This window comes from Nansenia antarctica, assembly GCF_963989245.1.
Source record: "Nansenia antarctica genome assembly, chromosome: 2".
In the NCBI taxonomy this organism is placed as follows: Eukaryota; Metazoa; Chordata; class Actinopteri; order Argentiniformes; family Microstomatidae; genus Nansenia; species Nansenia antarctica.
In genome coordinates, this window is record NC_137675.1 from 7,224,779 (window position 1) to 7,247,554 (window position 22,776).

At 44.9% G+C, this 22,776-nt stretch overlaps 1 protein-coding gene across 1 annotated transcript in view; it reads left to right on the forward strand.

The window, feature by feature from the left end:
• Window positions 1-22,776, forward strand: part of mad1l1 (mitotic arrest deficient 1 like 1) — a 136,156-nt gene that overhangs the window by 25,891 nt on the left and 87,489 nt on the right. Inside the window, exons 11-15 of the mRNA XM_080523908.1 lie at window positions 3,997-4,141; window positions 10,795-10,935; window positions 11,678-11,734; window positions 18,591-18,682; window positions 22,584-22,674. Of these exons, the coding sequence (XP_080380034.1) occupies window positions 3,997-4,141; window positions 10,795-10,935; window positions 11,678-11,734; window positions 18,591-18,682; window positions 22,584-22,674 (526 nt within the window). The remainder of the gene's footprint in view (window positions 1-3,996; window positions 4,142-10,794; window positions 10,936-11,677; window positions 11,735-18,590; window positions 18,683-22,583; window positions 22,675-22,776) is intronic.

A 22,776-nucleotide genomic window follows, 5' to 3' on the forward strand; every position in this document is an offset into this window, starting at 1 on the left:
GCACAATTCCTCATAATATGAGAGCTAAGCCGCTGTACTATATGCCGGCCTTGTAAAGAGACTCTCTGTAATCTCTCAGAGCTCCTTGGACTCCACGGTGGCCGGTACACTTGAATGTTTTCCAAGGGCATTGCGGCCAATCAGTGGGGCTCCCACGGCGGCTAAACTCCTGACCTGGCACACACACACACACACACACACACACGCACACGCACACACACGCACACAAAGAAGCTCATTAACTTTAATGCCTCAAGGCTTCACTGGATGACGAGGCCCTCAGTGTCGTAATACTCATCAAACGCCCCATTGAGCATCTGCTAGCGGTAGCATTTAGCCTGCTGCACTGCACTGAACCAGCTGAGAACAGACACTGAATCAGTTAAGAACAGACACTGAATCAGTTAAGAACAGACATTGAATCAGTTAAGACCAGACACTGAACCGGTTAAGACCAGACACTGAATCAGTTAAGACCAGACACTGAATCAGTTAAGAACAGACATTGAATCAGTTAAGACCAGACACTGAACCGGTTAAGACCAGACACTGAATCAGTTAAGACCAGACACTGAATCAGTTAAGACCAGACACTGAACCAGTTAAGACCAGACACTGAACCAGTTAAGACCAGACACTGAATCAGTTAAGACCAGACACTGAACCAGTTAAGACCAGACACTGAATCAGTTAAGACCAGACACTGAACCAGTTAAGACCAGTAACTGAATCAGTTAAGACCAGACACTGAATCAGTTAAGAACAGACACTGAATCAGCTAAGACCCGACACTGAATCAGTTAAGAACAGACACTGAATCAGCTAAGACCCGACACTGAATCAGCTAAGACCCGACACTGAATCAGCTAAGACCAGACACTGAACCAGCTAAGACCAGAGCTGTAGTTTAAGTTCACACCATGTAGAATGCATTGGGCCAATACATGGCTTTATTCTACCCAGAATGCTCGTGTGATTATTGGAACACAAACATAGAAATGCACACACAAAGAAGCTCATTAACTTTAATGTCTCTGCTTCTTCAAGGCATCACTGGATGACGAGGCCCTCAGTGTCGTAATACTCTATCAAACAGCCCATTGAGCATCTGCTAGCGTAGCATTTAGCCTGCTGAACTGCACTGAACCAGCTGAGACCAGACACTGAATCGGTTAAGACCAGACACTGAATCGGTTAAGACCAGACATTGAATCAGTTAAGACCAGACACTGAATCAGTTAAGAACAGACACTGATTTATTCTACGCATAATGCTCGTGTGATTATTGGAACACAAACATAGAGATGTAAACCGCATTGGTCAGCTCTCGCTGATGAATTCAGCTCTCTAGTCTGTCTATACCAGTGAGCTACAGTTCCATTTCTTTGCTCTACAATGTCTTGGCAATCTTGGGAGTATCTGGGGATTTTTTTTTATTATTATTTTGATTTATATAAGGTTATAGAAATAGATACACTAGATACTAGTTAGATCTGTGAGACTAGCACTTTCATATACCCTGTGTGGTTCTCTTTGTTTCAAGGATAGCCTTTCCTCTTTTCCTCTTCTCTGTCTTTTTGTGTGTCTTCCCCCGGTCTCTTTCCTATTTCACCTGTTCCTTCTCGCCTCATCCCTCTCTCCCTCTCTCCCTCCTGTGTCCAGCAGAGCGTTAGTATCCCATAATTGTGGGACAGTTAATCCCCTTAACTCACCCTGACCGCGCGAGCGTCGCGCGCCGCTAACCTTAGCCTAGCATCTTCAAGTGTGACTTCCAGTTCTGGACGTTTTCACGATTTAACATTTTCCTCAGTCGAGTCCTTGGAAATGATTGATTTTGAAGACAACTGAGGAGTTCCCTCTGTTCCCATATAAATATCTGGGAATATCATTTCAGTTGAGCTTTTGTGCGGGAGACACAGTAGCGACTTTGGTTTTGTGTCCCGCTGTATCTATCGACAGATTTCACACACTCTGGTTGTGGTGGCGTCAATGAACAAAGCGGAACGCGACACAGATGTTGACTTTTACTGTTGATGCCTTTCATAGAGTTCCATTACCAAAGGAATGTGATCTTTGTCTCTTTCATTTAAAACAAAACATGATACAACAACAGCCATTAACATTTCAAATCGCAAGTTTGCTAATAGAATCACTACATGGACGTAAAGTGTGCTTGCTTCAACAAGACTTGTAACCTACCGGTACATGAATCTGCATCCAGGTTTCGGCACGACACAGGTTTCGGCACGACACAGGTTTTAAATCCAGCAAGAACAGAGATTTGATCAGTTCTAAGAAATACAATTGTCAGGCAAGGCTTGCATTCTTGGAATGTCCCAAAAAATAAAAAGATGTTAATGCCAAGGAGCATATTTAGACTTGTTGTTAATGTGAGTGCATCTGGTCAAACACGTCTGGAACACTAATGGTAATGCACTTTAGAAGGGGAGAGGATATACATGTGAGGTCATTTAAAATCAGCACTATTAAGTGCTTGAAAAAGTGCTTAAAAGTCCATGAAAATGTCTTTCGTGTGTATGTATGTATGTGTGTGTGTGTGTCTGTGTCTTTGTGTGCGCGCTAATTAGACTCATCTGGACTACGTTAAGACTGTCCAGGGGTCGATCCTGTCAGGAGAGTGAGTGTGTGTGTGAGTGTGTGTGTGTGTGTGTGTGTGTGTGTGTGTGTGTGTGTGTGACAAGTCTGGAGATCAGACAAACGAGCACTTAAGACGGCGTTCGTTAGCTAACGAGCTTCTCTACTCTGACGAGCGTATCGACCTCATTATGAAATATGGTGCCACTTAGAACTGTCACGACTAGAGAGATGAGAGGAAGGGGTGGGAGAGAGGGATGAGAGAGAACGGGGTGAGAGAAATGTGTGAGAGAGAAAGGGGTGAGAGAGAATGGGGTGAGAGAGAGGGATGAGAGAGAGGGATGAGAGAGAGGGATGAGAGAGAAAGGGATGAGAGAGAGGGATGAGAGAAAGAGGTGAGAGAAAGAGGTGAGAGAGAAAGGGATGAGAGAGAAAGGGATGAGAGAGAGAGAAAGGGGTGAGAGAGAAAGGGAGGAGAGAAGGGATGAGAGAGGGGAAGGGATTAGAGAGATAAGGGATGAGAGAGAAAGGGATGAGAGAAAGGGATGAAAGAGAAAGGGATGAGAGAGAGAGAAAGGAATGAGAGATAAGGGACAGAGGAACCAGGGAGTTATGGAAGAAAGAGAGGGGCTTGAGGAGAGGGAGGTTAGACAGAGGGAGCGGGGGAAGAGAGGACGAGAGGAGATAAAGGGAGAGAAGCTCGAGGAAAGGACAGTTAGGTGACAGATGTTTTACCTCTGACTCTCTTTGTGTGTTTCTGTCTTGTTATCTGACCTCATCTTGTCACATATATATATATCTGAGAGGAGCAACGCCGTGGGCTGTCCCTGCTGCTCATATCACTCTGTGATATACCACCGGGTTACACACACATCACTCTGAAACAGCTCCACACACACACACACACACACACACACACAATACGAATAATAATACTACTACTACACACACACACACACACAGTACTACTACTACTACGCACAGTCAGACAGCGCTTCAAACATGTTCGCTCACCTTTTCTCGCGTGCACACACACACACACACACGCACACACACACACACACACACACACACACAGAAGTTACTGTTGTACCCCGCTGTTACCATGTTGTTTGTATCAGTGCTCAGTGAACACAGCCTAATTGAATTGATTAAATGGGTCCATGAGCCGACACACACACACACACACACACACACACACACACACACACACACACACACACAGCATTAGTACACAGCCAATTAGTGAGTTTCTCATAATAAAGGTCAACAATGTAACAGACTTGAAGAAATCAACACTGGTTTTGTGAAAAAGCATACCTCATTTGGCAGTTTTTTGTGAGTGAGAGAGAGAGTCTTTTATTGAGATTGTACTTTCTCCCCCCCCACCCCCCTCTGCAGCGGCAGGTCGTTGGAGCGTTCCCAGGCTGACCTCCAAGGGGAGCTGTTGCAGCTGCGCTCCAGAACCCTGGAGGAGCAGAAGAAGAGGGAGACCCAGGAGTCTCTGGTCAGACGCCTGCAGAAGAGAGTCCTGCTGCTCACCAAGGTAACACAAACACACACACATTCTCACTCTCCTCTCTTACACACACACACACACACACACACACCCTCCTCACAAATGTATTACCATCAAACAAAATTTGGCCTTAATGCACTATTGCACTCAGTCAGCAACTATCAACAATCTATCAGATAACATGAAGTGTGTGTGTGTGTGTGTGTGTGTGTGTGTGTGTGTGTGTGTGTGTGTGACAAGAGTGTGTGTTAGTGTTCCTGCCTGTGTGTGTGTCTGGTCCAGAGTGTTTTGTGTCTTGTGTGGAATTGAAAGGTGCTCACTCACCTTGGACCTCAGATCGATTCAATGATGAAGGAAGGAGGAGGGGGACTAAGTGTGTGTGTGTGTGTGTGTGTGTGTGTGTGGTGTGTGACCTCTCTCACTATGTCCTTAACTGGCTATGCTGCTCTGTGATATTGATTTCTTAGCGTTCCAGTAATTCCGGTTGTATTAGCCGTTCTGCTAGTCCCAAACACACACATGGAAATAGATGGTGTTCAATGGAAGGTGGCAGTACAAGTACAGCTACTGTAAGTGGTAACAACTCATCAAAGGTTGTGTGTTTGGGTGTGTGTGTGTGAGAGAGAGAGAGTGTGCGCGTGTGCGTGCCCCCACAAAGGTGTCTTATCTCTATGGCTAGAAAGCGTTTCCAAATCACCAATCTATTCTCATTGTATCAAATCAGATGGGGGCCAAATCAGAGCAGGGTGGATTGTCAGCACAGATATGCCTCACTAAGCATTTTCTCTCTCTCTCTCTCTCTCTCTCTCTCTCTCTCTCTCTCTCTCTCTCTCTCTCTCTCTCTCTCTCTCTCTCTCTCTCTCTACTCTCTCCCTCTCTCACTCTCTCTCTCTCTCTCTCTCTCTCTGTCTCTCCCTCTCTCTCTCTCTCCCTCTCCCCCTCTCTCTCTCTCCCTCCCTCCCTCTCTTGCTCTCTATCTATCAGGCACTGTGAAGTTTCTAATCGTAGCTGATTGAAAACCTCTTTCATCTCTCTCCTCCCATTCTCTGCTCCTGTTGTTTAATAGGGTCGGACAGATGACCTATGTGTGTGTGTGTGTGTGTGTGTGTGTGTGTGTGTGTGTGTGTGTGTGTGTGTGTGTTTGTGTGTGTGCAGACTTGTATTATCTTCACAACAGATGAAGGAGTTGACCAAAAGCAATTTTGTTTAAAAAAACAACAAAGAGAAAATAATGGAAAATAAATGAGAGTTTTATCAGAGAGAGAGAGAGAGAGAGAGAGAGAGAGAGAGAGAGAGAGAGAGAGAGAGAGAGAGAGAGAGAGAGAGAGAGAGAGAGAGAGAGAGAGAGAGAGAGAGAGAGAGAGAGAGAGAGAGAGAGAGAGAGAGAGAGAGAGAGAGAGAGAGAGAGAGAGAGAGAGAGAGAGAGAGAGAGAGAGAGAGAGAGAGAGAGGGAATGATTGTTTTTATCTGCGGAACTTACTGATTTAGTGAATTTCATTACATTATGGGCAACACACATCTATGACCTCTAAAGGTAGGTGTGTGTGTTTACACAAAATTTAAAGCCAGCATTAGTCATGTTGATGTTTTATAGCTGATAGTAGACACCCTGGTGCTGCAAAATGTTATTGCACAATAATTCAAGCCAGAAAATGGCCATTACATTTTAGGAATATGTAATTTTTTATGTGTGTTTTCATGGTTCTTCCCAAAACGAAGTACCGCGACGTGAGACATTTCACAAAGCTACAAGTGTGACATGGCTAGCCTGTTTGAAAAGTTAGCGCCCAAAGTCACACACAACCCTCTGAACCGCTTTCACCAGCTTTATCTTTTGAGAATTGCTTCTAGCTACAGTGGGGGGGGGGATAAGTATTCAACACATCAAAAAGTCAAATCAAAGTTAATTCAACATATTTCCATTGCTGCTATTCACATGAAATTTAGACCAAACATTGGTATTTAACTACACAACTAAAGCAATTGTAACAGTCCAATCTATAAAACAGGTATGTGCAATAAAGGGGAATGACACAGGGAAGGACTATTGTATGGAAGCATATAGTAGACTTAATTCAAATGCTAATGCAATATGAGATTGCAATTGCATGTTCCACTTTTGCATGCATTCTTTCAGACAATATTCAAATTCAAATGCAATTCTAATGATTTGCATTTTCATTTTCATGTACCTGATGTGCACATTCGCTGTCAATATTAAAATTACATTTGACATTTAATTTTCAAAGTCATGCGCTGCTTTGTAGCTGACAAAATTCAAAAGTTCATTCTAATGTGCAAATGACTATGCAATCCCAAAATAGCATATTCATTTGCCACTTTTGCCTGCGTTATTTGAGTCAATATTCAAATTGTAATGCAATAATGTTATACGCAATTGCATTTACATGTTCTAGGAAACACATCCGCTTTACAGCTGACAAAATTTAAACTCTCTATGCAATTCAAACGCATCCGGGTACTTTGCTCTCCCGTCATGTCCACGCCCCTTTTTGGGTGATAGAAGTGGAGAAGTTTGACTGGCGGTCAATGGACATTTCTGGTCTTTGCTACTTTAATCCGATAAAATAAGAAAACCTTAGTGCTTTTTAGATATTAGGAGCCCAAATCCGATGGCCAGTTAGGCAAACTATTATACTGTATAGTGTCGTTGCCGATCAATGATCGACGTCGTTATATAGAGAAAATTAATGAAATAGGGGTTGATTCATCAGAGCAGTCATACGTCATCTCCCTGTCATCAGGGATTTGTAGTTCTTCATTTGATTTGCCATGTAAATCCCCAGATGAGAGTGTTACATTAGTTTTCTTAAGATAGGATAATGAATAAATCTGTTCAATGGGCATTTGCCTACTGTTAATCACTGGGCTGGTAATTGTATGATGCGCCAAACAATCCGCTGAGATGAAAAGTACGTTTTAGAGCATTTATTGAATAGAACAATCAAACTTGGCGACGTACAAAAATAATCCATAAGCGATCAAAACCAGAAAAATAACAAACAATGCGTATAGAATAGAATAGACTTTATTGTCCTTGTACAGTTGCCTATACAATGAAATTGTAGTGGTTCTTCTGAAGGTGCAAAAACAGAAAAACATATTCACATATTCACAAACATATACACATAACATATCACAAATATTACACACTAGACAAATTAAAAAGCGAAAATGCTATAAAACAAGCTAAGAGACAATGAGGTCCGTGGTGTCAAGTGCAAATAAAGACAACAATATTAAGAAAATAAAAACAACTATAAAAGCAAGCTAAAAGACATGAGGTCAGTGTCTCATCTGGTTCATCAGTGGTTCATCTGCGTCATATGCGTATAATGCGGTCAACAAAAATACATCGCTCCCCTCTCTCTCCACTACCGCCATGCAAGGTGCGCAGGTGCTTAAATTACCTTGCAATATCACCCCCCATAACCATATGACTTCTCAATACGGTGATCAAGGCAATAAACAAACAAGTAAACTCACAATAAACCCAGCCTGTTATACTAAATACCCCCTAAATCATATTCATGCCTCCTACAACACCTCAGGCCTTTGGGTGGTTCATCCACATGGATGGAGGCAGACTGAAAGTCTGTAATCCTACTTTGATTGTTTATTTATTGCCTTGATCACCGTATTGAGAAGTCATATAACTGGATAATATAATATTATGTGGATAACGGCCCCAATGGTGCTTCTAGGAACAATTAGGAGTTGAGAAATCTGTCTGTAACCCGTGCCATTACTATGCTGCTCAACTATCTTGTCAGAGCTCTTTGCCTCTACCCATCATGAGATGTTTCTTATAGGAAAGCTTGGTAACAAATGATTTGTTTACATGCATTGAAACGAGGGAGACCCTTTTTCAAAGAGTCGAAGTACTTACCCGCCAACATACACTAACCCAGCTGAACTCATTAGTGGCATAAGCTAATTTAGTGCTTTTTCTGACTGCGTTCAATACCTTTTTCCTGTGCCATTCCACTTTATTGCACATAGGTTTTTTATGGATTGAAATGTTAAAATGTCTTTAGCTGTGTAGTTTTATTCAGTTGAAATTTGATGTCAATAGCTGCAATGGAAAATGTTGAATAAAAAAATTGTTAATGTGTTGAATACACATTTTCGCCACTGTATATCTGGCATTACTCCATGAATGACTGAAGTCATCATTCGGTGCGTCCAGTCTTTGAGCATGTTTTCCTCGAGAGAAGCCAGGAAGCGAAACTGGCTAACGTGGGTCTTTATTAAAAATTGTGCGGGACGTTTTTCCAATGATTCTCTGATTAACGCCGTTTGTTTAGTTTTAGTTTTTGTTTCCCTCTTCCCTCGCGGCCTAAGGTTGTTTTGTTGAGTGCGTTTTAGGCTAGTGTCCTGTGACAAATTACTTTTTAACAGCAGGGCCAAAACAAATAAAGTTTGAATCGATTTAAATTAAACTGTTATTTCACAGGGTTCTGTTACGCTGGCACCCTCCCACTCTCCCTCCTTCCCTCCCTCTCTCTCTCTCTCTCTCTCTCTCTCTCTCTCTCTCTCTCTCTCTCTCTCTCCATTCCCTTACTGTTGATAAACATTGTGGCAGACTGACTTCTTCAGGCGTCTCTATCACACATTCATTTTAATGCCCCAGTGTGTGTGTGTGTGTGTGCATGTTCGTGTGTGCGTGCATCTGTGATGGTTTCGAGGGGCTCCTCTCATTGTGAGTGGTGCTTCTCATCCCCTAACCAAACCGAACTAGTCCATACCGTGGCTGTTCTCCTCTCTTCTGTACTGAATTGAGTGTTTGATGACATCACCCTCCCGTTCTCTAGAGGGGAGGAGTCACAGAGGGACAGATGGCCGGCCCGGGGGAGCCGTGTGGGGTTGAGTAGAGGTGGACATCCCCAGGTCACAGGTCTGGTGTCAGGGTGGTTAGAGGAGGACACTCCAGGTCTGGTGTCAGGGTGGTTAGAGGAGGTCACTCCAGGGTGGTGAGTGAGTGAGTGAAGTATCATGTGAAGTTTGATTTGGGGAGCCTAGTCCAGAGTGTCCTTGTTCCATACGGACCCCAAAGACACTTCCTTGTAGATTGAAGAGGATGGGATAGAGGTCAGGTAATATGGCACTGGGCCCGTCTTGACCTTCAAGTCTCTTTTAGGGCTTTCACACCGGCAAGGAACCGTGCCGGTTCGCGTTCGCGTTTGGGAACCTCCGAATGTTGGCGCTGTCTGGCGAACGAGCCCGCGTTCATACCCGCCAGACAGCGACAACGTTCGGAGGTTCCCAAACGCGAACGCGAACCGGCACGGTTCTTTGCCGGTGTGAAAGCCCTATTTGGGGGTTGGTGGGACAGAGGCTAGTGACTGCATTGAGCTGTGTGTTGTGTTTTGGTTTGGTTGACAGAGATGAGACGAAATGATCTGTGTCTAAAATCGGAGTCAATGTTTTTGGTGAGATGCAGGTGTTTACTAATTTGGTGGAGTTAATAGCATGCATGAAAGAGTTGCAATGTTGTTATTGACGTGGTAAACTAATACCACCTGCAGGCACGTTTGCAAGTCACGACCACTCCCATCTCTGCCTGGCAAATCTCTCAGGTGGTTTTCGCCAAAACCAGTCATTGATGCAAACAGGCTTGCTCCGGGCAGAAAAAAAAAGAGTATATCAATTCGCAACGTTTATTATTTTTTTTTACCCATAGGCCGACGGGCAAAGCTTTGACCATCATGCAACCTCAATCTCATGACTGTCTGCGATCCCTCACGTTCACGAGAGGCACCTGAGCGAGACGCTGCACACAATCGCCTGCTGAATTGAAACAACCAGCGATGGCGTGATCAATATCTGTCAATCTGCACCTTGCCGAGGCTGATGCTGATGCAGAGCTTGGTTTTGCATCGATTACTGATTACACTATGATTATTGATTCATCTTTATGTGTCCTGTCCAAGGGCGTGACATTTCATCTGCTGTCGAGTAATGTGCAAATGTGGCGGTTGAAAAGAGGTTGTTCATGTTCTGCAGTTGAATATGTTATAAGTGCTGTATGTTTGCGCAAATGGACGTCAGCGATGTGTGTTTATGACGGGTTAATGAAGCGATACAAACGAGACAAGGCTCAAAGGAAATGGCATGAAGTCGTCTAAAACGATACAGCGTTTTCCTCATTTTCGACAACAGCTAGACCAAATCATTATTCAGACAACAAAAGACGTGGCGAAAAAAACATGTCGGCTGTTTCAGTGGAAACGACTAGGAATAAAATCTAAAGGAGTGTGCCAAAACCAACATGTGTGCGTGTGCGTGTGCATCCCATGGACCGTTGCCACGGTTGCATCCAATCAGAGATTTATGGAAAGCTTTACCATGGTTCGTTGGGTGCTGATCAGCCAGAGTTCCCATCTCTTCAATCCTAACGCACACACACACACCCACACACACACTCACATACACACACACAAACACGCACACGCATGCACACACAGACACACGCACGCACGCACGCACACACACACACACACACACACACACACACACACACCCACCCACCCACCCCTGACATCTCGGAGATAATGAGCCGAGGTGGCCCATCGATCTAAACTCACATACATAAATCGGACTAAATTGTTTGTTTAATTGATTTATAAATGAGATGTGTGTGTGTGTGTTTCTTACAGGAGCGTGACGGCATGCGCTCCATCCTGGAGTCGTATGACAGCGAGCTGGGTGCCAGTGAGTACGCCCCGCAGCTCAACAGACGCATCAGAGAGGCAGAGGAGATACTGCAGAAAACACAGGCTCACAACACAGAGATGGAGGTACACACACACACACACACACACTTGTGTATGTATTTGTATGTATTTTTTCACTGCATCAAACAGTGTTTTTATCTGTATTTTTTATTTTTATTTCTGTCCATCCATCCATCCTCTGTTAGATGAATAATGACTTAGGAGGCGAGGTGAGAGTGTTTATGTACAGTCAACAAAAGGCTCTAAAGTACAAAAGCCCACTGGGCTGTGCCCATCGGTTACATTTTATACTTTCAACATTCAGTTCTTGCACAACATCACGTGGGCAGAGTTGCCCGTGGCAAAGTAAGTTCAACTGCTGGTTAGTCTGACCTTGCACAAAGGGAGGAGAAGCAGCCCTTCTCATTAAAAGCTTCTGCAACATTAATCACATACCTTTCTTGTTATTCATACAGTCTTAACACTAGAACAGACGTGCCTTTTTTACCTACTATAAAAGCCGCCTCTTGGGGGCAAAGGGTCATAGTCTTTACAACGGGAAGCTTCTACTTACACACAAAGACCACTAGTTGGCCGTCTTGTAAGTTAGCCTGCCTCCTACACACAGAAAAACTGGGATACTGGCGTGGTAGAACGCACATATCTAGGAAAGGTCATGAAAGGACGGTCCTGAAATTTGATCGAGTGCAAAGATATAACGTTGTTTTTACTCACAGGGTCAAATGACCCCACCCACGGCTGTTCTAGTGTTAAGTAATCATTATTGTATTAAAGACATTTTTCTCAATCCCTCCCTCTCCTTTAGGTGCTGTTGACCAAAGCCCAAGAGGAGTCTGGGGCCCTCAAACTTCAGGTTCAAACTGTGAGTAAAGTCAACTTTTAGTTGAGTTGGTTGATTAATTAAGTAGTTGGGGAGGGGCTATCTGGAGTGGCAGCTGTGGCTCAGGAGGTGGAACTGGCGTCTATTGATCGCAAGGTCTGCGGTTCGATTCCCGGCTCCTCTTGTCCACGTGTCGAGGTGTCGTTGGGCAAGACACTGAACCCCAAATTGGCACTATATAAGTGCAGTCCATTTACCGTTTACCATTTGGAAGCTGAAGCACTTTTTCTTTAAACACCTAGAACTTTCCCTACAATCTAGTAGAATCGTAAAAGGTCTGTATCGGAAAGAAGAAGCATTTGGTCTTTTAGCTCTGTAGTCCAACAGTTTGAATTTGAAATCAAACAATTTCTACAAAGTTAAAATAGAGATTCTCATCTTTGGAAAATCGACAGGTGTTTCTGGTCAGTCAGGTGTGTTCTATCACAAGATTTGTGCAGGCATAAGAGAGCTGTCAGTCTAATATGGATTCTAGCCTTTACATTTTCCTTTGGGGGTCTGCTGTTGGTGTCAGTCAACATGAAGACCAAAGAGGAAACTATCATGCAAAACCTTAGGCCTGCCAACAACAACAACAGTTTGGAACATTATCCAAAAGCAATCCCAAACGGCCTTGTAGGCCAAGGACAGTGGATGACGGAAGAATGCACACCATAAGTAAGAGAACACCTGACTGTCCCACACATCAGGAACACTCTCCAGGAGGTAGGCATGAATGTGTCAGACCACCACCACCCGCCCAGGACTTCACCAGCAGAACTACAGAGGCTTCACTGCAAGGTGGAAACCACTTATCAACAGCAATCGGATGGCCAGATTACAGTTTCCTAGGAAGTACCTAAAAGAGGAAAAAAGGTGAAAAAAGTGGCTTGTGGACAGACGAGACAAAGATGAACATGTGCCAGAGGGATGGCAAGTCGTAAGTGTGGAGAAAGAAATCACCTCATCTGTGAAGTGTGATGGAGGGGGTGTTGTGGCTCGGGCGTTTACGGCTGCCACTGGAAACGGCTCACTTGTCTTCATTGACGATGTAACTGCTGACGACAGCAGCAGGATGAGTTCTGAAGTGTACAGAAACATATTGTCTGCTGAAGTAGGAGCAAGTGCTTCCAATCTCATTGAACGGCGCTTCGTCATACAGCCAAAACATACTGCCATAGCAACTAGGGGGTTGTTCATGTTCTCAAGTGGCCAGGTCGATCTTCAAATTGAATCAGAGCATTCATTAATTAGCGGAAGAGGGAACTTGAGGGAAAAAGACTGAAGAACAAACAACAACTGAAGATGGCTGCACATGCCTAGTAGTATGGGCACTGTCATGCCAAATTTTGTCCGCCTGCCAAAATTAGCCCGGGCCATAAAAATCGAATCGTTCGAACGCTGTTGCTATGCCGACGTGCATTCCGCATCCCTGGACTAATCGGCCAAATACTGTCTGCCTGTGACGTCATTCTACCGCTGTGTGCTTACTACCACACACATGAATGTGTGTATCATAAACTGGGGAGACAAATGTAATCTTCTTGCACTTGAATAGCATTAAGGTGGATGCAGGCTCACTAGTCAGCTATAGCTTGTATGTAGGTATCTGGACATTTTATATGAAAACACCTGCTAGCATGGTCATTTCAAACGTAATCCGCTCCGCTAACATAGTACAGAGTTCGCTAGTTAACCCACATCACATAAATATAAGAAAATATAAGAAAAATCACAGTATTTGGCCCATTAGTCTGGAATGCACGTCGAGCGTTCGAACGATTCGATTTTTGGATGGGCCGTTGATGGCCCGGACTCATTTTGGCAGGTGTCAAAGTTTGGCACGACAGCACCAACGTCTGGTCCGGTCAATGGGTCGCAGACTTCAGGCATGCAAAGGATTGTCGACCCGAAACTAAACACGAGAGCTTTATGTGGATTGTGATTCAGAGGGTCGAGAGAATGCCTGATGACTACAAGGCGCCGTGCGAGGGTAGACACGGATATTTGTAAAAACACGAGTTGGCCCAAGGTTCTTCAATCTTTTCAATAATTAAACAGTTCCCCTCTTTGTTCTCCTTCCACTCTACCGCCAAATCCTCCTTTGTGTTCTACGAGGTGCAGTTCACTTCAGGGCGAACCATAGGAGGGCATGATGTTTTTATTGTTGCGTACTATACTTTCGTTTGGTTCCCGATCGAACGGTTGTATCCTTTCACCGGATCATACCCCTTACCTGGGTACGATTACAGAGTCTACAGGAACGGGAAGAGACTGTTTTGTGGTGGTGGAGCCCGGGGGTGTGTTAGATTATATTGTGGAATATTACGAAGATGTCGACCCAGTCGGGGTCATTGACCGACCGCGCACAGTGAGTCAGAACCCCCAGAGGACCAGAGTTAAAGCTGGACTGGGACAGAGGAAAGCTGTCGTTCTCTCACCCTAGCGAGTTCTCACCCGCTTTTGACCAGATATGTGACAGCAGACAAGTGATGGTAGTCGCACTACAGCAGAATGAAAGTGCAATCAATAGTGTAACATGCTGTGCAAACACAAGTAAATAAGTAAAGTAAGTAATGATAAGTAATAAAGTGATAAGTGATGGTAGTCACACTACAGCAGAATTAAAGTGCAATCAATAGTGTAACATGCTGTGCAAACACAAGTAAATAAGTAATAAAGTGTAACATAAAGTGTATAAAGTGTAACATGTAAGTAATAAAGTGTGAACAGTAACATGCTGTGCAAAGTTCAACAAGATGAAAATGAAAGTGTTCAGGTATTTCTCAAGTAGTCAGGTAGTGTGCAATTCAGGGTTTCCAAAAAATTGGTGCCGGTCAACGTGTCCGGAAAGATTTCAATGTGTCGGACAAAGGGGAGAAATTCCGGTCATCATATTCAAATATAATATAGGTGTTTGTCGCGGTGATTAGCTGTTGTGTAGCCTATATATGCCATTTAATGTCTATTTCTCATCCGATGCGATTAGAGGCGAACTATATAATAATATAGGCTTTCATGATTCGCATGCGCTACTGTCCAGGGCTGCACGCGCGCCACACTGGGCCTAGTCACCTTTGCTACTTTGAATTACGACTGTAGGCTAAGATGTTTATTTCAATTGCATTAATGGGATTTGTGGATGTAATAGGTAATCTTAAGTATGCCTAGTTTAGCTTTTGGTGGCTATTTCAAATATATATTCTCTTTCCAGTTTTACCCTTTTTTATCAATAAAACAACGTAATTTCTATAACCGTGTCTCACTGATTGGGAAGGCATTAAGTCTAGCTGCCTGTCAAATCATACTTAGGGCTCGGACTCGGGAGTATGAGAATGAGGAGGATGTATCGGGGGGATACACACCCGTGGACTATTTCAATTTAGTGGCACAAATTAAACTCTAACACTATACAGTGTTTCCTCTATATGCATTTATTCGTGGCGGGCCGCCACGAATACATTTTCTCCGCCACTAATTGATTCAGTCCACTTTATGACCGGAGAACAGAAAAAAATCAGATTGAAGCTAGTTTAGGCCGCTTTCAGACCTACATTTCGTTCCGATTTAGGATGTAGTAAGTTACATTTGGGGACATTTGGATTTCTGGAAATCCCTTCCCTCTCTCTTCGACCGTCGCTTTAATCCCGTATGCGTATCCTAATCGAAAATGCAACATCATCAGCGACGACTGTGGGTTCTTGCATTTACTGCTGTTCTCTGGTTCATGTTCTTATACCAGTGCTCACTATAGAGTATTTTAAATGAACATTCGTAATGTAGTCTAGTCTCTGATGTTCATGGTCAACTAAATCAGGCTATTTTGTGAAACAAATAATGTTCCCAAGCAGCCTCGCATCTAACGCTAGCTTCGAACTATTCATAGCATAAACGTTGGTAAATGTCACAAACGACACAGTATTGGCAGGGGGAAAGAAGGGGAGTCGAATTGTTATTGACAACTTACATGCTGGAAAAACATGCAGCTAAAATTCAGGGAACATTTGGACAATACGAGACACAACGGAGCTGTGGTCGCGTTGTCTAATTACAGGGCAATATGCGCGGGGCAAAAATTATCTATTGCCTCTCAAATCACCACGAACAGAACGGCGGAGGTACAGGTAAACAGGACACACTTTTTTATTTTTTTAATGTTGCCACCCTCTAGTTTTCGGTGAAATTACGTCTTTGTATTGAGCGCCAGTGCGTGTTTCATGCTTAAAGGGAATTATTTTCACCGGACATTATGACCGAAGAGGTTTAAATATGTCGGACTTCAACATATTTTACCGGACAAAGACCGGTAATTACCAGTTAACGGAAACCCAGGTGCAATTCCTGCATTCCTCCCGCGTGTTTCTCCTGCCGCTACAAATGGACAGTCTTGTTCCGAGGTGCCTTTTTCTGAGGTGCCTTGTTCTGAGGCGCTGTGGAGTCTGGTGGGCACGGGCATGTGGTGTCTTTTGCCTCATCAGAACAGAATTCTCTGATCTTGTCAAAGAGATACTTCTGTCTGTCCACGTGAAGTCCGGGTGGGGCTTGCACAGGAAGATCACCTCTGGGGGGCTTGACATCAGTGCGTTTCAGTGGCTGAAATTCGACTGGTTCTGCGTCGTTGTATTCCCTGGCCATAACCACGCCAGGTCTCCGAGCATCAAAGCTGCAACAGACGGAAGACAATACATTAAATTATTGCCCATAATAAATGAAATACGGTAATATTACCGCCATACCATGTTCATAAAATGAAATAGGTAATACATGACAATGAATTACCTGAAGTGCTGGTAACTCAGGCCATCAGGAGGTGGAGGGCAAGGCCAGGCACAGTACCACAGCATGAAGTTGTTCTGAACAGTAAAAATCAAACACAGTTAGCTAGCTGTACACGGTATCAACAACACAACTTATAAGAACAGCATAATGTGCTATGCGATTGTTTTAGAAAGTCTTACGCAATACCACACATAACTTACTAGCTAATGCTAGCTAGCTAACACGGCTAGCCCAACCCAAGTAACAAAAGAAAAACTGTTAACTAACTGTACACAGTAGCAACAACACAACTTATAAGAACAGCATGTGCTATGCGATTGTTTTAGAAAGTCTTTAAAAAGGCAATACGACGACACAGAACATACTAGCTAATGTTAGCTAGCTAACGCGGCTAACCCAACACAAACAAACAAAGGAGTGTAGGCTACTTACCCAAAAGCAGAAAGTGTTGTGGTATGTTGATCCCGTGAAATCCGTATGTTGTCCTAGTAAAGTTTCGTTTCTTGGGGACTTTCTTTGTGCCTTCAGTCATTACTGAACAATTCATTGAGCTAAGCAGTGTTCATCGATGTACAAACTCGAAATACATTCTCAATGAAAACATTGAAACACGGCGCCCTTTGTGTCCCTCCCCCTTGAGCGAGCTTAACAGCCCCCCCCAAAAAATCGGACTTTTAGGTCAGAAATAGTTTGAAGACTGATTTGACGTATTTCTGTTTTGCGCCAGGTAACTCCAAATACGCTAAGCTGTCACATATTGTTTTTGCGGGTTCCGGCGGAAACGCTGAAAATCTGCGTGGACCCTGATATCGCTGATAATGAACCGGGCGTCTGCCTCTCGCCCCCTGCTGGTGGAACAGGCCAGCAGCACTGGTGTTTCAGAAGGACGTTGAGCAGCAACACCGGGGGACACGTCACCTGACAGGAGGGCCATTCTTCCTGGATGATAACCGTAGAATTTGACACCGGGGTTTTATCCGTGGAACCGGTCCACCGTGACACACACACACACACACACACACACACACACACACACACACACACACACACACACATTCACATTCTCTCTCTACCTGCTGGATTGGATACAGTGTTTAAGTTGGTCTTTCTCAGTCAGCTGTGTGTACGTGTGTGTTTGAACCTCTCTCTGTCTGTCTGGTGTCCTTTGCAGGGTCGTGTGTGTTGATGGTGGGCAGCGATCATTTTTTGCTAATCTCTCTCCTACACACACACACAGACACACTCACACACACTCACACACACTCACACACACTCACACACACTCACACACACACACACACTCAAACACACCTGGCTGGTGTGTATGTGTGTTGATCTGTTGCTGTGGAGACGTCAGCATTGCCACGGCGATGAGAAGTGACACGTGTGAAATCCGCTCGTCTCACAGACGAGTAATTACCTCTCCGTCTGAGGAGAGAGAGAGAGAGAGAGAGAGAGAGAGGGAGGGAGGGAGAGAGAGAGAGTTGATGAATGAGTGCATCATTCTGTGTCTGCGACCTGAGTTGAATCAGTCCCTCTCTTTCCCCCCTCCTCCTCATTTCATCCCTTGTTACCTTGCCATCTCTCTCGGTCTGGGTCTCAGGCAGCGGTTAGTCTAAATGAGACAGGATGGAAACGGAGAGAGGGATGAGGGGGAGGACGGGAGCGAGTGATGCACCTGCCCGTATGGGGAATACCGCACTCTGGAATAGATAGGGGTCATTTGGAGAGGGTAAAGGGGTAAGAGGGAGGGTTGGAGCAGTGAGGGATGAAGAGAGACAGACAGACAGAGGGAGGGAGGGAGAGCGGTGGTGGTGCTCTGAGGGTGGGTGATTGAGGGGCGAGGGTGGTTCTGGGTGGTTCTGGGTGGTTCTGGTGGTCTGTCGGGACTCTTCCCTCCTCACAGGTTGTCCTCTCTCCTACTCACCCGCCCCCCCCCCCAAACCCTCCTCAACCTCCTGGGTCCTCCATCTCCCTACTTGTACTAAGCTGCTCTTTTTGTGTACTTGCTGACATCTGATACATTGCAAATTTTTTCATCTGTTTTCTGTTTTTCTATGTGTGTGTGCGTGCTTTCCAGATGGAGATGGAGCTGGAGGTCCTAAAGAAGCAACAAGCTGCTGTTTCCGAGGGCAACTCTTTAGTGACCAGGGAGGAGGTCAACACCCTCAGGTGCCCCCCCCCCACACACACACACACACATACATACACTAAAGATGTATTAAAGCACTTTGAGCTGCAACGTTTGCAGGAAAAGTGCTATACAAATAAAAGTTATCATTATTAATATACAAGAGACACTTTTGCAACCCGACATCATGTCATGTAACAACTCATCATACTGCAGTCTTTTCCATATCGGTTTGAAATTGGTCTGTGGCATAATACAATTTTAAAGAATACGACTTCTCCCCTATGACACAAGCAGACACGACACAGAATCCCGACGAATTGGAAAAACACTAAATAACTAACAGATGTGCTTTCTGGATCCGAGCTGAAACGCCGGAGCGGTAACAAGGCATGTCACAATGAGGACAAGCACTGTCTGTGGGCAGAGTGTCTCACCGCAGAGTGTCACGCGCACGTACGCACGTACACACACACACACACACACACACACAATACTTTCACTGAGCTTTGCATAACGTTGTTCACTTGTTACTACCTTCATCGACAAAATAATTACCGTCTCGCTGCCATGATAAAAACCCATATTTTGAATATTGCCTTTAAATGACTAAATCATTAAATGATGATTATATAATGATTAAATCACTTTGAGCTGCAACGTTTGCAGGAACAGTGCTATACAAATATTAGAAATTAGAAACCATGGGAAAGATGAGAGGGGGGAAAGGAGTGAGAAAAGAAGAGAGAAGAGGAGGATGCGATGAGGAAGGGATAGAGAATGTGGAGGTGGGGGGGGGGCGGGGGGTGGGTTGGGGGGGAGGGAGCAGGAAGCGATGAGAGGAGTGAGAGGAGGAGAGATTTCATGGCTACACACACTGAGATCTCTGACCACCATCCAGCCTAGACACAGTCTGCATACAGATCCACTCATCTTCTGGGACATGCCTCTTCCTCTGCTACATCAATTTACATAGAGAGAGAGAGGGTCAGGTAGAGAGATGGAGGGGGAGGGAGAGAGGGGACGAGGAGATGGAGAGGGAGGTAGAGAGGCAGGGGGAGAGGAGAGGAGAGAGCAGGGCTGGCAAGGAGACTGAGGGGGAGGGAGGTAGAGAGGCAGGGGGAGGAGAGGAGAGGAGAGGAGAGGAGAGGAGAGGAGAGGAGGAGAGTGAGGGGGAGGGAGGTAGAGAGGCAGGAGGAGGAGAGTGAGGGGGAGGGAGGTAGAGAGGCAGGGGGAGGAGAGGAGAGGAGAGGAGAGGAGAGGAGGAGAGTGAGGGAGAGGGAGGTAGAGAGGCAGGGGGAGGAGAGGGTAGAGTGGGAGGACGGCAGAGAGGAGAGTCAGGGGTCAGGTGGAGAGAGGGTGAAGAGACGGGTAGAGGGAGGGAGGGAGGGAGAGAAGGTCAGAGATGGGAGAGAGATGGGGGGGGTCATGGATGTAGAATCAAGCTTGGTAATGTGAAGGGATTAGAGAGGCATGCTGGGGGGAATCCCTTGACATTTCCTGTGGGCGTGAGCGTATGCGGAGAACTCTGCATAGTCAGAACACAGAGCCTGAGAACAGCTGGAATGTTAGAACGTTTAGAACGTAGAAGAGCTAGAAAATACCACAGTCAGCTTAAGGTGCAGTTTGACCCACTGCTTTAGAACATGGAACGTTAGAACATATTGCTTTTAGAACATGGAACGTTAGCACATATTGTTTTGAACATGGAATGTTAGAACAGTTAGAACACACAGCTTTAGAACATGGAACGGCTAAAACATAGAATGGTTAGGACACAGCGGTTTAAGAATGTTAGAACAGTTAGAACAGAACGTTATGACTTTAAAGCCCAGTCCACATCTAGGATTCGCAACGCAACTCGAGTTGCAGCAGTCCGAATTCCCCTGCAAAGGCCCTGCCACGGCAGTCGCAAGGCGTCGCCAGCGATTTGACTTCAAGTCTCAGCAGAACGTTCCAGATTCTTTGGAATGTCTGCCGAGTTTTTTTCTATGCAATGTTCTAACACTGACCCGTTGCGAATCCTAGATGTGAACTGGGCTTTAGAACACAGCGCAGCGCAGAACACAGTAGGACCAGCTGGAACATGAAACTTTGGAACAGTTAGAACACAGGACGTGAGTACATTTAGAACACAGGGCTTTAGAACCGTTAGAATACAGAACTCCAGAACAGTTATCCCTGTCCCATGATATTTGACCCTCAGAAATGGTAAGTACTGGAATACCTTGAACATCTGAAATGTTCTCAATTTGGTCCTTGATGGTTGAAATGATTAAAACCGATTTAAAAACTTACCCTGTTCCAATATAATTATCCTGGGACGTCATTTTACATCAGTCATGCTGCCACTTTTTGTTTTGTTTTGTTTTGTTTCCCTTCCCGCTGTTTCAATTTGACAGATTTCGCACTCTCTGGAATGTTGACTTGTACTGTTGATTGCTTTCAAAGAGTTCCATTACAAAAGCAGTGTGACCTTTGATCTCTTTCATTTTAGAAAACATGATACAACAACATCCATTAACATTTCAAATCGCCAGTTTGAATAGAATCACTACAAGGACGTAACGTGTGCTTACTTCAATAAGAATTAGAACCCTGCCGGTATATGAATACGCAGCCATCCAGCAAGAACAGAGGAGTTTTTAACAGTAAAAAAAAAAAAAGCAATAGTCAGACAATGCTCGCATTTTTGGGATGTAAAAAAAATTAAAAGACGTTAATGCTGAAGGGCACATTTTGACCAAAAGCACCATAAAGTGTCAATGCACCCGTTTGGAACACACATGATCATGCCCTGTGGAGGGAGATATTCGAATTAAAGTTATATACATTTGAAGTTCTTGAAAATGGCCAATTGATTGAAAAAGTGCTTAAAAGTCCTTGAATTTGACTTTGTCACGTCTGTATGAATTCTGTGTGACGTTAGCAAAGCTAACGACCTAACTTCACTTCCTGGTGGAAAGTAAAAAGTTCACAGCCCCCATGAGTGATGTCATACTTACGCTGTGCAAATGCTCTCATTAGCTCTGTTCTCTAGAATAGATAAAGACTAATGATCACACACGCACACACACACAGACACACAGACACACACTTGTTTAGATAAATTGAACAATGATCATGCTGGGTGCAATGGAGCGGCGTCCTAGTGTATGTTCACACTTCATTAATTTATTGAACGATGGTGGTTTTGTTTGATATGGTGAGGCGGCGGTGAAACATAAGATCCTTCTCAGAGTGGCGTTTAATTGACGGGAAAGATGTTTTAATGTGTTGGGATAACATTCAACCCACAGAACAGCAACTACCCTCTGCTGTCACCATCCATAACTCTCTCACACACACACACACACACACACACACACACATTCACACACATTCACACTCACACTCACACACATTCACACTCTCACACACATTCACACTCTCACACACACACACACACACACACACACACACACACACACACACATTCTCACAGGAGGTAGGGAAGAGAGAGAGAGAGAGATTGAGACCAGGAGGAAGTTAGAGTGCCAAAGATAGAGAGGGAGGGAGAGAAAGGGAGGGAGGGGGGGGGGGGGGGGGAGAGAGAGAAAGTGAGGTATGGAGAAAGTGGGCGAGAGACACAGTGAGAGAGAGAGAGAGAGACAAGAGGGACTGAGCGACGGAGGGAGGGAGGGAGGGAGGGAGGGAGGGAGGGGGGGACGGAGGGGGGAAGGGGCGTAGGGGGGAAGGGAGAGACTCCGAGGGCCTGTCGGTCTAGCCGGGGCCCAGAGGAGGGAGCAGACAGAGTCACACTTAAAAACAAACAACCAGTGATTGATTAGTAGTTAGCCTTATCGACTCCTGCCTTATTTCAATGCATAGCCTAAAATTGCGGTGTGTGTGTGTGTGTGTGTCTCTCTCTCTCTCTCTGATAATGTGTATTCTCTTCCGCAGGCAGAAGGTAGAGGAGCTGGAGACAGAGAGACAGCGTCTGGAAGAGCAGAAGAACCATCTGGAGATGAGACTGGAGAGGCACGACCTACAGGTGTGTGTGTGTGTGTGTGTGTGTGTCCTTGCGCTCGCGTGTGCGCATGTGTGTGAGTTATGGATCATGACAGCAGAGGGTACGCGTGTGCACACACCCTCT